Source organism: Copadichromis virginalis, linkage group LG1 (assembly GCF_057382275.1).
Source record: "Copadichromis virginalis isolate Kocher_CV1m ecotype Utaka linkage group LG1, C_Virginalis_male_GT1.1, whole genome shotgun sequence".
In the NCBI taxonomy this organism is placed as follows: domain Eukaryota; kingdom Metazoa; phylum Chordata; class Actinopteri; order Cichliformes; family Cichlidae; genus Copadichromis; species Copadichromis virginalis.
The window spans coordinates 20817545-20832443 of NC_140618.1; the positions used below are offsets into that span (position 1 = coordinate 20817545).

At 39.8% G+C, this 14899-nt stretch overlaps 1 protein-coding gene across 7 annotated transcripts in view; it reads left to right on the forward strand.

Annotated features, from left to right (window-relative positions):
- The window catches only part of tead1b (TEA domain family member 1b), a 50285-nt gene that overhangs the window by 12588 nt on the left and 22798 nt on the right, over positions 1-14899 (forward strand). For all 7 annotated transcript variants that reach the window (XM_085454111.1, XM_085454119.1, XM_085454128.1 and 4 more), the window contains exon 3: positions 1922-2174. In XM_085454111.1, the coding sequence (XP_085310237.1) occupies positions 2018-2174 (157 nt within the window). In that variant the 5' untranslated portion in view covers positions 1922-2017. The remainder of the gene's footprint in view (positions 1-1921; positions 2175-14899) is intronic.

Below are 14899 nucleotides of genomic sequence, written 5' to 3' on the forward strand. Positions count from 1 at the left end.
AATTGCTCACTGCCGAATTTGCTTACTTTTACAACAGATGTGTAGGGATGACACACTTTTTACTCAATGAGTATAAACACTGGATTTATGATTCACAGTACTGTATTGCTTTATTGAGCCCATAGCCCAATATCCAGTTATCGAATTAGTATGTTTTAGTGAAGTCTAAAAGAAGCACTTTACACAGGCTGACTGAAGCAGAAGCACAGTGTAGACGACTGCATTGATCTGGATACAAAAGGCTGAAGTAAGTCTGGTTTATGCAGCCTATCAGGGTCATTCCTCGTCACCTATCCGTCATACGAGACCTATACAAACTCATCAGTGGTTTAACTATTTGTTATCTGAAAAGTATATCTTTCAAGGAATTTGCTATATAGCTTGCCTTTTAGGATGTCTTCTTCTTCCATGCATGCTGTCTAACCTGTTTGCCTGAGCTGTGTTTGACTTCCTAGCTGTGATGCTGTCAATGATTTAGCACATTTGGAAAATACTAAATTCTAAGAGGACATTAGCAGTCTTCTAATGTTTTAAGATGATAACCATACCCTAACTCTATGTTTTGGAGAAAGGCCAAATGGACTAGTTTTTTAAATGTGTTTCAGGATTATTATTTGTCTCCATTCTGATTGTTAAAACTTGGGAAAAACGTTTAATAAAAAAAAAAAAAAGACTTTTAAATTGCCTAAGGTTAGCATTAAGGTTAAGGTCTGTCTTTGTTCCCTTTTAAAGTCTACATTTACAGTTTTGTGTTCTTGCTCTTTATTAGCTTGTTAAACATCATACTTTCTTATACATACCAAGTGTAAATTCATCATTTACATAATGAATGATCTGCGAGGAACCTGTAGACTGACTACCCACGCTTAATACAGAACAAATGGGTATTTGAATTCTGATATTTCTTTAGGTTATTTAACCACCTCATCAAACGCCCCTTGGAGTCCTTGATCAGACGCTGGCTCTTGATGTCACTGAATGTTTTCAGAAGAAGGCAAAACGTTTCATACTGACCACAGTGCTGGATCTTATTACGCTTTAAAATACCAGTCAGAACATTCATAAATGTTGTAATGTGTATATAGAATAGTTTGTGTTACAGGTTTCACGTTACTTGATATTGCTGTCTTGGCACAATGACAGGCGCCTCTTTATTAGCTGCATGTTCACCAGGAGCTTGTTGGTCTTGTCAGTAGCCACTGGTGAGATGAGACTTTCTCCAGCTGTGTGAGCAGCTTGGCTCCAGCTCCTATGTGTTGCTCAAATGTCTGATTCCCTTATGCCACCATAGTTGCTGCGGCTGACTGGAGATGTTAGCGCTACGGATTAGTAGTCACAATGTTTTGTTTTTTTTCTTTGTCTTTCATTTATTATTGTTTTCATATAAATGTTTCTCTTCACAGTCACTGGTATACACATTTACACCTTCAAGCTGCCAGCTACAACCACAGTCTTCCTGTTGTCCACTAAAGACTTTGAGACTGGGCGCTTTAGCTCAGCGCCGGTGGTAATGAGGCATGTCGATGCTTTTTCCCTAGAGGAATCAAACTAGCAACTTTGCTGACAGCATTGACTTTGTACTTGTTACAGCTCATAGGAATATATAGAGCTAAGAGCAGTTGCACAGGTGCTGAATAAAGGGGGAAAAATACATTTCCCAGACCTTTACACTGTGTATTGCCATTTAATTAGCAAGAAGTCCATGAGAGAAAATCTTCAGCTGTTTAAACCCATAACATCCGTTGTAAATCAATTCAACAACTTTCTTGGTGATGTCCAAGCTTCTTTAGCTGCTTCCACTCCATATTGTGCTCTTTACTAACTGTAAGCATTCTGTTTTTGAAGATGGTTCTCTGCTTTTCTGTTGCAGTAGTCATGATCTGCGGGTTTTTTTTTTTTTTTTTTTTTTTGGGAATTCCAGGTCTCTCCCTAGTCTGCTCCAAGCTTCAGCTTGGAGAGCTCAACCGCCACAATTGATCCCAGCAGCTGGAGCGGCAGCGAGAGCCCTGCCGAGGACATGGAGAGGATGAGCGACTCGGCAGACAAGCCTGTGGACAATGATGCAGAGGGGGTGTGGAGCCCTGACATTGAACAGAGCTTCCAGGAGGCCCTGGCCATCTATCCTCCTTGTGGGCGTAGGAAAATCATCCTCTCTGATGAGGGAAAGATGTATGGTGAGTAAAAGTTGTTGCATGTGTAAGTGTGAGTTTTCACATTCATTATCTCTGCTGCTTTTAGTTTTGAGGAATATATATATATATATATATATATATATATATATATATATATATATATATATATATATATATATATATATATATATATCTCATATCTAAATACAAAGCTAGTATCAGCAGCTAATCACCATAGGGAAACATTTACCTGGAATTAAATGTAATTAAGGTGACAAGTTGTGTTTTTACAGGCATTTTGTGGGAAGTGATTCAGACTTGCTCATAAACCTTATCAAGACCAGCCTGTTGAGTGTTTGTATGGATCAGTTGTCAGTAAGGGTATTTTCCAAAGTGCTGCTCCTTTAAAAAGGAAAGACATGCTTCAGTTATGGCTGTGCCGAGCAACGTAAGACTGATGGTGACTATGACCATGGAGCTGTCACTCTGGTTCACAGAAGTGCAAGTTTATAAGTAAAGCCGCATGAACTATTAGTCAGTAGCAGATGGTACTACGGCTGCCACCAGCTGTGCCCCCTCTCCTCCCACCACTCCCCCCCTGTTCCTGGCTGGCCTGGGTGATGTCATGGAAAGAGGGAATATTTTCTCTCTGCGGTGTTGGACCGTCTCACAGCCTGTCAGTGTCAAGTGAAAGCAGAAAGCTCCTCTGAGCATTGGGTTGCAGCTGTCATGTGACCCCTCCGGCCAAACAAAATGTAAATTCTAGGAGTTGCAGCGAATCCCCTCAGTTGCCACTACAAAGATGTGGGCTCAAACAACGGGATCCTCCCCACTGTCTCTCCCTCCAAATCCCTGGTCCCCACACAGAGCGAGGCTGCCAGAGAAGCTGCCCCTCTGCTGTGGATTAAAGCATGAAAAATTATTTTTCTAGAGTTATAAATGAGCAATGCTAAGTGTAAGCCTCTTTTCGATTCAGTTGACATTCTCAGTATTATAAAAATGTTTTTCTGAAATGTCTTCAGATTGTGGTATTTTTGATTTCTTCTTTTTGACAAGTTTTAATTTTTAATTTTCATTTCCTGTGTCAAATGCTTAATTACAAAATCTTATATGTAAGTTGTGCCAATTAATAAAATTATTTGCACTGGTATGGATTTACCACAAACCGTCGCAAAACGCCGCTGCCCATAGCATGTTTTCTTTTTACATTTCCCAACAAGGCTATTGTCTAAGATAGATTACGAAACCCCAGCAACAAATCCAAACAAATGTTTTGCTATTGTGGTGTTGAACCCACCTTAAAATCTGCTGAAGAAGCGACTGCAGGGTTGAATAGCGGTTGGGCCTGCCAGATGTGCTCCATATCTGGTTACAGATGGCTCGTCAGCAGCTGAGTGTTTGGGCTGTGCCCTGGTCTAACTGAAATGAGAACTGTTTGTCACAGAAATAAAATGATTTTCATGTGTAGATGCTGAAAAGGTTTGGCAGGGACGGCTACTACTGCATGATAATGTTGCAGAATTGTAGCAAAAAAGGAGCTAAATGCTTCTGTTCAGTTTTGGGGGAAAATGTTTTCATTTTTTTAATAATTGAAGATGCAGTACCTGAAAAATATGATGTTGGTGATATCTTTCTGCCGATTTCACTGGGGAGCACACTGCTGCTGGTCTTTTGTACTGGTGCTTTCTCAAGTGGCAATGCTTGTTCTTCAGCCCTTCAATGTGTTGCTGCTTTTTAATGCCAATGTGACTTTCCTAAAACCACTGTGGGTTTCACTTAAAGACAAAAAAGAAAATAGTTTTAATTTGAATAGGTTGCAGGAGTTCATTACTTTCATAACAATCTTTAGTGTTTCCCACAGACTTCGATTTGCAGCGTGGGCGTGCGTGCACGAGCGAGTGCGGGTGAACCAGCTGGTGGTTAAAGCATGAAACATGAGGCTAGCAGGTTAGCGAGGTTTGAAGTTTTTAAAATGAGAGTAACAGATTGTCCACTATTATGTTGATCATGGATGGAGATCTTTTGAACATGAAATAATAAAAAAAAAAAAGTTAACAGTTATTCTTGTTTGTCTGTTAATATGGATTCCTTGCGGGCCACCCAAGAAAGAATCTATGTATAGGATATGTATAGGAAAGGCTATTGTTGACTTTTCCAAATCAGTCAAGGATCAGTAATGGTTATATAGTAATGCCTGTCACAATAATTGTCTTTATTTACCAGTCATTCATTTTCTTGCCCGCTTATCCAATTCACGGCTGTCCTAGCTGTCATGGGGTGTGACAGGTAGGGTACACCCTGATCAAGTCTACTGCAGGGGGAACGCAGACAACAGTTCATCCTCAAATGTACACAGTGCCATGAAAAAGCGTTTGCCATTCTGATTTTTTGCATATTAGCCATACATTTCTGATCATCAAACAAAATGTAATATTGGACAAAATGAAGTTTTCAATTATTATTTATTATTTTTTTAGACAAAAAAGAGAGAGAAAAAAGAGAGAAATCTACCTGGTCCTATGTGGGGGGAGGGAGTAATTGCCCCCCCCATGTTAAATCATAAATTATCTTTGATAAATGCCAGGCCAGATGAATCAAGAAATCACTTAAATAGAACCTTTCAGACAAAGTGAAGTAGGCTGAAAGATCAATTATGTAAAACCTAAGACAACAAATACTTTTAACAGCACTGTACTTACCCACTTGTGAAAGGAAGCCGGAGTACCTGTAAGAAATAAAAACACGATGACACAGGCAGAACATGTGGACTCTACACAAAAAAGCCCCGACTGGCCAGTAGTTTCGAACGGAGGATTGTTTTCTTCTTAAGCTAATCGCTAACCTCTGTACAGACTTATTACAGACCTATTTATTGTACCCTGTATGGACATGGCCGTAATGTTTTCCTTTGTGTTTACAAGCATGTTTATTTAGATAAGAATGTCATGAGTAATTCAGGCAACAAATATTTTACCCACCGTAGCAGGGTTTGGGTGTAGTGAGCCTAAGCCAAATGAACTCTCTCATACATCCATAGAAGAGAAAGAACACACACAGTGACAGTAGTCCAGGTGAAGTGATTGGTAATATATTATTTGAGGTTAATGGGCATTTTTCACAATGACTGTATAATTACGGTCGGGAAGTTTTGAAGACTAGGCCTGAGTACACTTGGTCCCACTCCAGAGCTCTCTAAGAAGCATTCTGGGTGAAAGCTTAATGAAAAAGAAGAGCTCATTAAGGGTCTATGAGGTAATGTTTCTGTTTGCTGTGTGGCTTTTTTTTTTTTTTTTAAGCACGATTGTGCAAAAACTGATTTTCATGGATCTTGTTGGCGAGGTGGAAAATGGGGAAAGGAAGAATCCAAAATTTGATATGGATCGAGGCATGGATTCGTGCAACACGTGTCCAGTTTTATGAATGAACTGATGTTAGCAATGCTCAAAACCTTTTGGATGTATGTAACTAAACAGTCATTTCTACCATTAGCTGTACAGCTAACCAACAATGGATAGTGCAGCTCGTTGCCAAATCAACAGGTCAGGTGTTACCCATGCCTTGTTTGTTTTGCAATTCATTGTTTAATGATAGAACTGTGAAACTATTATTAACTCTGAAGGAACCCAACCATGGCAGCTGTGTGTGGACTGCTACCACTTCTGGTTTAAATTATGTCATTATTCCCCAGGACCTTATCAAGTCCTGCGATCCACACCTTTACCTGTGGCAGGATCAGTACACACTGTACACCTGTCCTGCTCACTGTGGTGTAGAGGTGTATGGCATGTGCTGTTGTTTTGGGGGAAAAAAATGTTTTTTTGTATCTAGAGAAGTCAACTGAGAGGAAGCAATCAAAATCCAAACTGCTGAGTTTGAATGTTATACCTTTGAATGTAATTTTTGTGCAAAATTCCTCAGATTTTCCATTTATAGTCTTTGCTAAGAGTATGCCCTTTTGGAATACCATCAAAGACAAGTGACCAATGAAGCGGTCCTCTGTGCTGCTGCTAGGGATTGATTCGTGTTAAACGTCCAGTGATTTGTCTTTTAAAAGGGGAGAGGCTAATATGATGCTGTCGAAGACCAAGAGAAACGCAGACAGGCTCTACACAAATGCTCTCATGGCATCTTGGATGAAAGCTGGCTACAAGGAGACAGGTATTTTGTAGTTGAGAATCCCTGGGGATGGCATAGTGTTCCATGCACAGAGCTCATCACAAGAGGAGCTGCCCCGAGTGCCCTTAAGCCCTTTGTTATCTTGGGGTAGAGTGTAGTTAATTAGCAACAGTCTCTATAGCAACTGTGTTGCGGTACAAAACAATTTCTAATTTCTGCTTCCTAGCTTATTGTGATGTTTACCTGAAGTGTTTCGGATGTGCTGAGACTAGTGTTGGCTGGCACTGTGCCTATTCTCAGTGGCTAATTGTGGCAGCAACAGGAGATGCTACATCTGCATAGGCTGCATCGCCGGCATTTGCCATGTCTTCAGACTTTGGCAAATATTTTTAACAACAAAGGGAAATGGAGGGCATTGGCCCTTACCCAAAGGCTTACGACTCTATACTTGTGTAATTCACCTGCTGTGCTAGGCTGCATTCATTTACCCCAGAAATAGAGTTGATAAATGAAACAACACGCTTCACTCAAATTGTATGTTTATTCATTGAGTTATGTATTTGCACTACCCAGCAAGCTAAATGACAATGGTGAATTTTTCTCAGTTACTGTTTGGGGAAAAAAAAAAATAAAGACCTGAATTTTATTCTACCTACTGACAAATAAATATGCAAATACATACTCTACTTGTAGGCTGTACAACACCTAAATATATATATTTATATTATTACTGGTCCTTCACAGTTGAATACATTGTTATAGCTTAAAGGCTTTTTGATGGAGACTTAATTACTTACCTTGGAGATTTGGACTACTCCCTATGCTTGTATTATTGCGTCTTGCTGGTTTTGATAAACAGTAGCAGCAATAATACCATTATTTATTTTTCTAAAAGTAGCAAACACAGTCTGTAAATGACCAAAAACCATACGTTGTAATGTTCTCACTGTAGGTGGGCTGCAGGACACGGTGCCTCCATCTGCATGTGTTACTTGATGTAAAGCTTTTCCTATTACCATTCTACTGTTTGCTCTGACATCTCGTCAGTGATCCAGCCCAGACCCCTCCTGTGGGAACTAAGTGGCACTTGGTTTGCAGGGATGCCAAGGATGAGTTAGATATAATGAGCAGACCTGGCTTGCCCTCGATGGCCCAGCGCTGTGCTCCTCTGGGGCTCGTCTCATCGGGCCGAGCATGCTCTGAGACAGAGCGAGCGGACCTGATCCTCCCTGCTGGGCGGATAATGAGGAATTCTGGGATCAGCTCAGGCTCCCTGAGTCACCTGCATTCACTCAGAATGGAGTGTGAGGAACTTCATTGCAGGAGAGGCATCACACACCTCCAGAATAATCCCTCATTTGTTCCCTTGCCATTGTCAGTGTAAGACTACTGTGTTTTCACACACGACAGTGAAAAAGTCCAATTTTTTATGTCTCTCTCAAAAGGAGGAACTATTGAAAGTGTAAATAGTATTGATGCAGGTATGATTATGGAAGGAAGAAGTCATTTTGAGTTTCAAGAAGATTTAAGGGTTTTTTTAACGTCAGATTTTTATAAACTGGTTATTTATTCATCATGGTTCACTAAGTAGTCATATATTTTAGACTGACCCAGTAAAAGGAGGAAAACCTAACATGAAGCAGCTCGATTTGTCAAAGAAGGAAAACACTCTTCCACTCAGCAGTTTTTTCTGAGCTTACAGTCAGAAACAATCGTTTCTATTGATAATTCAGCTAATCTAAAAGAAGAAACGAGTGGCTAGGAGTCACTTGTCAGGAGTCACTAGGAGCAGGTGTATGTGAGAATCCAAATGTGTGACAAAGTCAGGTCAGGCATTAAATGGCCTTATCCTACCAGCTCCATAGCAAAAAGCGCAGATGATATCTGATTGTGCCGATTCGTGCCTAAACCAGACAGAGTATATATCTGGAACTGATGTGAACTGTCTCATGCTGAGTGCTTCATGTGATAGGGAACAACTTGTGATATTGCCCTGCGCTGATTCTCCTGCCTTTTTCTCAAGGTCATGTGTGACAACAGCTGAAGAATAAAGAAACAAAGAGAACATGTGAGAGAAACTCATGAGTAGTGTGACTCTCCAAAATGTTGCCATTTAGCTGTGGTGTGTAACAAGCCGTCATTAAGAGACTAGCCTGTGAAAGCAGTTTTATATGATTGATCTGTATGGGTTGTTGGCTTTACTGGTTCCAAAAGCATCATATTTGGGGTATGAAAGGTCTGCCTCTTTAGTTTGGGCACATGCATTATTTATTCCTTAATGACACACACAGCAGTTGTCTTTTGTAATTCAAGCCATTTTTCTGTTGTCTCTTTCAGTAAGCCTTTTGGTGATTGCACATGTTGTTTTGCACTCTGAACAGGATGGGTCTATTGTGAACAGCGGACTAGTCAAACAAGTGTATGGACGAGAGCCAGCAGGAACATCCAGATAACTGACGATTCTGATTATTTCACTGAAAATTTTAGATTTTCCTACACGTCTGCATCGCATGTATGCATGTTTCGGTGACTCCGAGAATGCAGTTAATGAGAATCGGGCTAAAATTGGACCCACATCTAGAGCTACTCTGTTGCTGAGCAGCAAAATTTATTTTGAAGTGGATTTTATTTTTTTTTATTTTTTATTTTTTGTAAGTTTTTTTTCGGAGGGTAGATATCAGCTCACAGTCGTGTCCGTGTTGCGGTGACCGAGCATAACGTGTTGTGACTTGCGTGAGATTACCGTCTCCTGCTCACAGCCTCCTGTGGTTAGGGGGTTCGTGCCTCACAGGGGTGCTTAGCCCACGCTGAGGTGAATAAGAAAATGTAGGTATAAGCAGCGCTGATGCCAAGGAGACTGAGGAGATGTTACTGAGAGGGGTTTTGTGTAGAAGAGCGGGCTTTCAAAGCCAGAGAGTGCATTTTTTTTTAAGTTAGTTTTTGGCCTATTTGATATATTCATGTATGCAATGAACAATTGCAAGGCATGCAAGCACGGAAAAAGAAACACTTTGAAAGGCATTTTTGTACACCTCACTCCAATGTTTTAATGATCAAAGTGTATTTTATCACCTTAAACAAAAACCCCAAACATTTCAGATTTGTGCACATTCATGTTTGCCCATATCTGCATCAGAAAGAGACTTAACCAACAGATTCATGAGGCTGTTTTTAATTTTCCCTATGTTTGGAAGTGTTTGCACTGAATGGTTAGATTAGGCTGTGGCTCAGTGCCTGCCTGAATCAGGAGTACATGGGGTGTGTCCCTGCTCTGAGGTCTGTGTGAGGCCCTCTGAGCCAGGCTTCTGGTTTCAGGTTGCATGTTCCCAATTGGCTGCCTTTGTTTGACTAAAACACAGTGAGACTCTGGGCTTCTTAAAGATGCAGTGTCACTTTTTTAGTGTGCTCCTAAAGAAAAAAATAATGTTTCGTGCTGACTACATCTTATCCCATTGATGAAACACTTTTATTCTGATGAGATCATCTCATACTGATAGGACCATTTTGTGTAATCAACATATGAATGGAATCTGAATGCCACTGTTATGCTCTCATCCAGCGCGCAGGGACTACACTCCAGTGCTAACACAGACTGTCATCTCTTTCTTTGCTGTTAGTGAAATGGAGAAAGGTCTCTCAACACTGAGCAGCATCCCTGGAAACAAAAGAAGACAGCAGCTATATCCATGAAATTATCACACTTAATGATGTTATGTTGCGACCTGACTCTAATATCATATATGGATAAACCTTGTAATGTGACATAAGAGCATACTTATCAGCCGGTGCCTCTCTGTGTTATTTTCAGTACTTATTTTGTATTTAAACCATTTCACTTTAAACCTCGGATAAATTATAACTTTGAGTCAAAATTCTCTCAGCTTGTCTTCATGATTACAAAGAAGGTGAGATATAAGAGCCCATCATGACCACAAAGTTTGACTTTTCATTTATACATATTGGCCACAGCCAACATGTCTTCCTTTGTGCTCAGATGCTGAATTGATCCTGAGAGATTGAAAATATTGATTTGACTCAGCGTCTTACTTTGTTGTGGAGAAGGGGGGCAGTGTACCTTCCTGACTGTTAGCACCGTGTTCACACATTGGACTTGCCACACAGCCAGTTCCTCGGGAGACTCATAATTACAGCCGTCCTCTCAGATTAGTCCAGCAGCCTATCCAACTGTGGCTTTACTCCCTGGTCATTTATTTCATCCCTTTCCCTCTCCCGAGAGGCAGACCTCAACACAATGACCAGGCCAGCCTCTACAATAATGTATGTGATGATAAACACAGTGGATCCTAATTGATAGAGTGATTCAGACAAGGGCTAGCTGTGGAAATTGGTCCCCTGTGAGTATATTGCACAGAGTTGGGACTAGCAGGTTTCAGCTCTGGCCTTGTTTGAAAGGCGCAGAGCAAGGAGAGAGGAAATAGAATGGGCTGGACCTGCTGAGTGATAAAGAGGCTGTCTTTTCCTCTGAATGCAGGCACAGTTCAGCAGAGGTTGGCTGCTGTAATCCCCTCAGTGTCTCCAGGAAGGCTCAGGTTAGTGACCTGCTGCTTCGTGATGTCTTGTAAGATTTTGAGAGAACACCTCACCTTTAATCCCCCACTGCTCAGCTAACACATTAGCTCAACTGCTCCTGACCCAGCCCCTGCAATAAAGCCTTTTATCTAGCTCAATAAGGTCATTTGAAGTTAAGTATTGATTTCTTTTGGTGTCCAGAGAAAAATGGATTTTTAAAGAGCTGTTAATTACAGTTGAACACTGCATTATAGTGAGAACTTAATTTTCGTGACTGGATTTTTAAACCTCGGTCGGGTCAGTTTGAAATTCAGGAAATAACCTGAATCCAGTTTACTTGAAATTTCACATAAAGATTTTATGCTTGGCTAGTGTGAGAAAAGTACCGATGAGAATAAGGTGCAGTGGAAACGGACTCAAATAAATTTTGATGTACAGAAAGGTGACAGACCAAATGGGGGGAAAAAAGAAAACGGTGAGGTCACCCCCAGAGCATTGATTCTACAAGTCTCTGGTGATCTGCTGAAGCAACTTAGCGCCGTTCTTCAAATAGATATTCACTCAGTTGTTGGCTGAGACAGCTAACATGTTAGCCCCAAACCTCCCGTAGATCTTCAGTTGCTCTAAATTCTCATAACTAGAACACCGTAGCGTGGGGATACTGATTCATATCATTTTTATACCCTTCAAACCATTCACCAACACTCCTAACTTGTGTGTGTCGGGGGTGGCACTGGTGCTTCGACAGACATATACCCCTACAATATCAACAGAAGGACCTCAGCCATCCCAACAACAGACTGTTCTCTCTGTTGAGGTCAGGAAAGCGATTCCGCTCCCTGAAGACCAACACAGAGAGACTGAGGAGGAGCTTCTTCCCGCAGGCGATACGGTCTCTCAATCACACCACCACACAGTACTGACCCACACATATAGGTCTTATACACACTGGACATTCTGGACATTGTTTTCACTTCATCACTTCATCACTTTAAGCATATTTGCACTGCACAAGACACTTACAAATGTGGATTGCACAACACTGGACATTATTTCTTCATTTCCAGTTAATACTTGTACAGCTGCTGTTATTGTGTGTGTGTGTGTGTGTGTGTGTGTGTGTGTGTATATATATATTTATATTTCTTCATACATTCTTATATAGTTCTATACTGTGTATTTTGTTGTACAGTTATTTTATTTTTTAACTTTAATTTATATATTTTATCTTATTCTTTCCCAGTTAAATTTACCCTTCACTCTAATTTGTGTTGTACAGTTATTTCATTTTTAACTTTAATTTTTATATTTTATTTTATTCCTTCCCAGTTAAATTCACCCTTTTTAATTTTCATATGTATTTCCTATCTTATTCATAGCCTTTTCTTTTTTTATTTAGGTCACGAGCAGTTGTCTAAGCATTTCACTGCATATCGTACTGTGTATGACTGTGTACGTGACAAATAAAATTTGAATTTGAATTTAAATTTGAAGAAGAGGTAGTTAACAGGAAGCACATCTTTCAAACGCAATGGTGCCCTTTTCTACAGAGTTGAAGTCTCATCCATACCAGTCTCTAGAAATCTTATGTTCCCTCACTGATGCAGTGTAAATGTGTCAAAAGAGACAAAACTGCCACAGGTTTGTACTTTCAGTCATTCTAGTTTTCATGTAGGTTACAGAAATTGGGATGTGCGTGAGAAGCAGTAGTAACTCTTTTGCATGACAACAACAGTGAGCATAACCTAACATAACTAAGCCTTTGGTGGGGATCAAGGGCTCTGTTTTTTCCCCTTTGTCATCACTGGTGCTCAGCCAGTCGATCATACCGATTCCCAATTGATTGCATGAAGCGTAGTCAAGATGCAATAAAAGAAAAAAGGTTTGTCAGCTGCACTTGAAATAAAACTTTAAGTTGCTTAAGAAACAACATACAGCTTTGACTTTGTGGGCAAAGGTGAGCTGCTGGCTGGTTATTACCCAGGACATCTTATTAACATAGAATAGAATAGAATAGCCTTTATTGTCATTGTACAGAGTACAACGAAATTGGAGTGCCACTCCCTTGGTGCAAGTTTCAATAATAAATATAAATGTAAAATATAAAAAGTACAAAAAAAACAATCGTAAGTACTCAAACAATAGTATGTACAATATATACAGGATAGCAGCATTAATATGATGACAGTATGAATAGCAGCATAATATAATGACAGTGACGGTATGGAATAGGTTCAGTTGTTTTTGTGCTTATTTACTACGGTGATAGCTCTGGGAAAGAAGCTATCCCTGAATCTGTTTGTCCTGGTTTTATGTGACCTGTACCGTCGGCCTGACGGTAATAGTTCAAACAGTTGGTTGCTGGGGTGAGAGTGGTCCTTGATGATATTGCCAGCTCTGCTGAGGTACCGAGAGTTTGCAGTGACCTCCAGGCTGGGCAGAGAGCAGCCAGTGATCTTCTGGGCTGTGTTGATGACCCTCTGCAGTACTTTCCTGTCTGGAGCTGAGCACCCTGCATACCATGTTGTTATGCCGTACGTTAGGATGCTAAGACTTGCTGTCAATAATCACCCCAGTGTCAAACTAAAAGCATGAACAGCTGCCTGTGATTGACTAGACTTGACTTAAGTGAGTAAACACAAATATGGCAGAAGTTGAATATGAACATTGTATTTTAGTTCAGGCTGGGAGGAGGATTTTTGTTGTTGTTTATTGGCAATTGAAATCACTCTATTCCATCTACAGTTTGAGTGTGGCTCTGCTGAAGAAGGGCAGTATGCAACTTTTAAAACCAAGATGCTGTTTTTCAAGCTAAGAAACTCTTTACAGACTTCTTTAGTTATCAATGTAAAATTCCACAGTCATGATGGATGGTGCAAAGATAAGATCATCTAATCCACTTCAGATCAGGAATCTGCAGGAAAGGTCTGTGTGATGGCAAAGCAGAGGGGAAATTTTACATTTATTGAATTTGTGGTTTTTCCAAAAGCCAAACAAACATACAGAGTACATAGAGCTACAGGACTTCCAGATACACCTCACTCACCAGCTCAGTAGGAAAAAAACACAAATGCAGTGAAGGTCCACTAATATAATAGTATGACCTGCTCGACTTTCCTCACACACGGGCAGAACTTGATCAGCTTCAGACCAATAGTTTAGTCTATACTCCTAATATTCTCACACAGCAACAATGGTGAAAAGAAATTACACATTAGCTCAATTTTATTTTTCCAACTTTATGAAAAATTTGCACTGCAAGATTTGGTGAAAGAATTTACAGTTATGTAAATATATATGTGTGTATCTGTCTGTCTGTCTGTCTGTAACCTTTGTATTTACTCACAAAGTACATTTACACTTTCTTAACCAGTCAAGACGTCATTCACCTTTTCTGTAAAATAGAATAGAATTCAACTTTACTGTCATTGCACAGGTACAGGGCAACGAAATGCAGTTTACATCCATCCAGAAGTGCTTTAGTGATATAGATATATTACAATATATATTAGCAATAATATAGATATGTGAGTATATTACAGAAATGGGTCTATTATGGTATGTTATAATGTACACGGTATGAAGTATGTTGTGAATATTCTATAACTATAAGTATGCACAGGCTGTAGTGAGTACAAGCTATGTACAGGCTATGAACAGGATATAAATATGAAAAACTACAGAATATGAAATAAATAACTTTACAGAAATCTGAGATATACAGCTATACATAAATGGGAACTATGCAAGTTGTAAACAGTTGTAGGATTAAAAATTATCGAATGTACAGAATGATTATTTACACAGAGCTATACAGTAGTGCAGTTAAGATAAGTGAGATATAATTCCTACAGAGGCTATATAAAGTGCTAGTGGTTGTGAGTGGTGGTTCAGTCCATTTCAAATTAGCACACACATTTAAGAACTAAGACTCTCAGCAGTGCCTCAGTGTGTAACAAATGGTCATATCAAACTATATAAAGTCACATAAAATAGAAAACCCACTCAGTGTTTTGCCTCTCTGTCAGTTTAGAAATTGTCAGGCTTTGAAGTAAATGAATTGCTCTTAATTGTAGGCTTTCTTATTTTTACATCCCTGCTTTTCTTGTCTAAATGCAGAC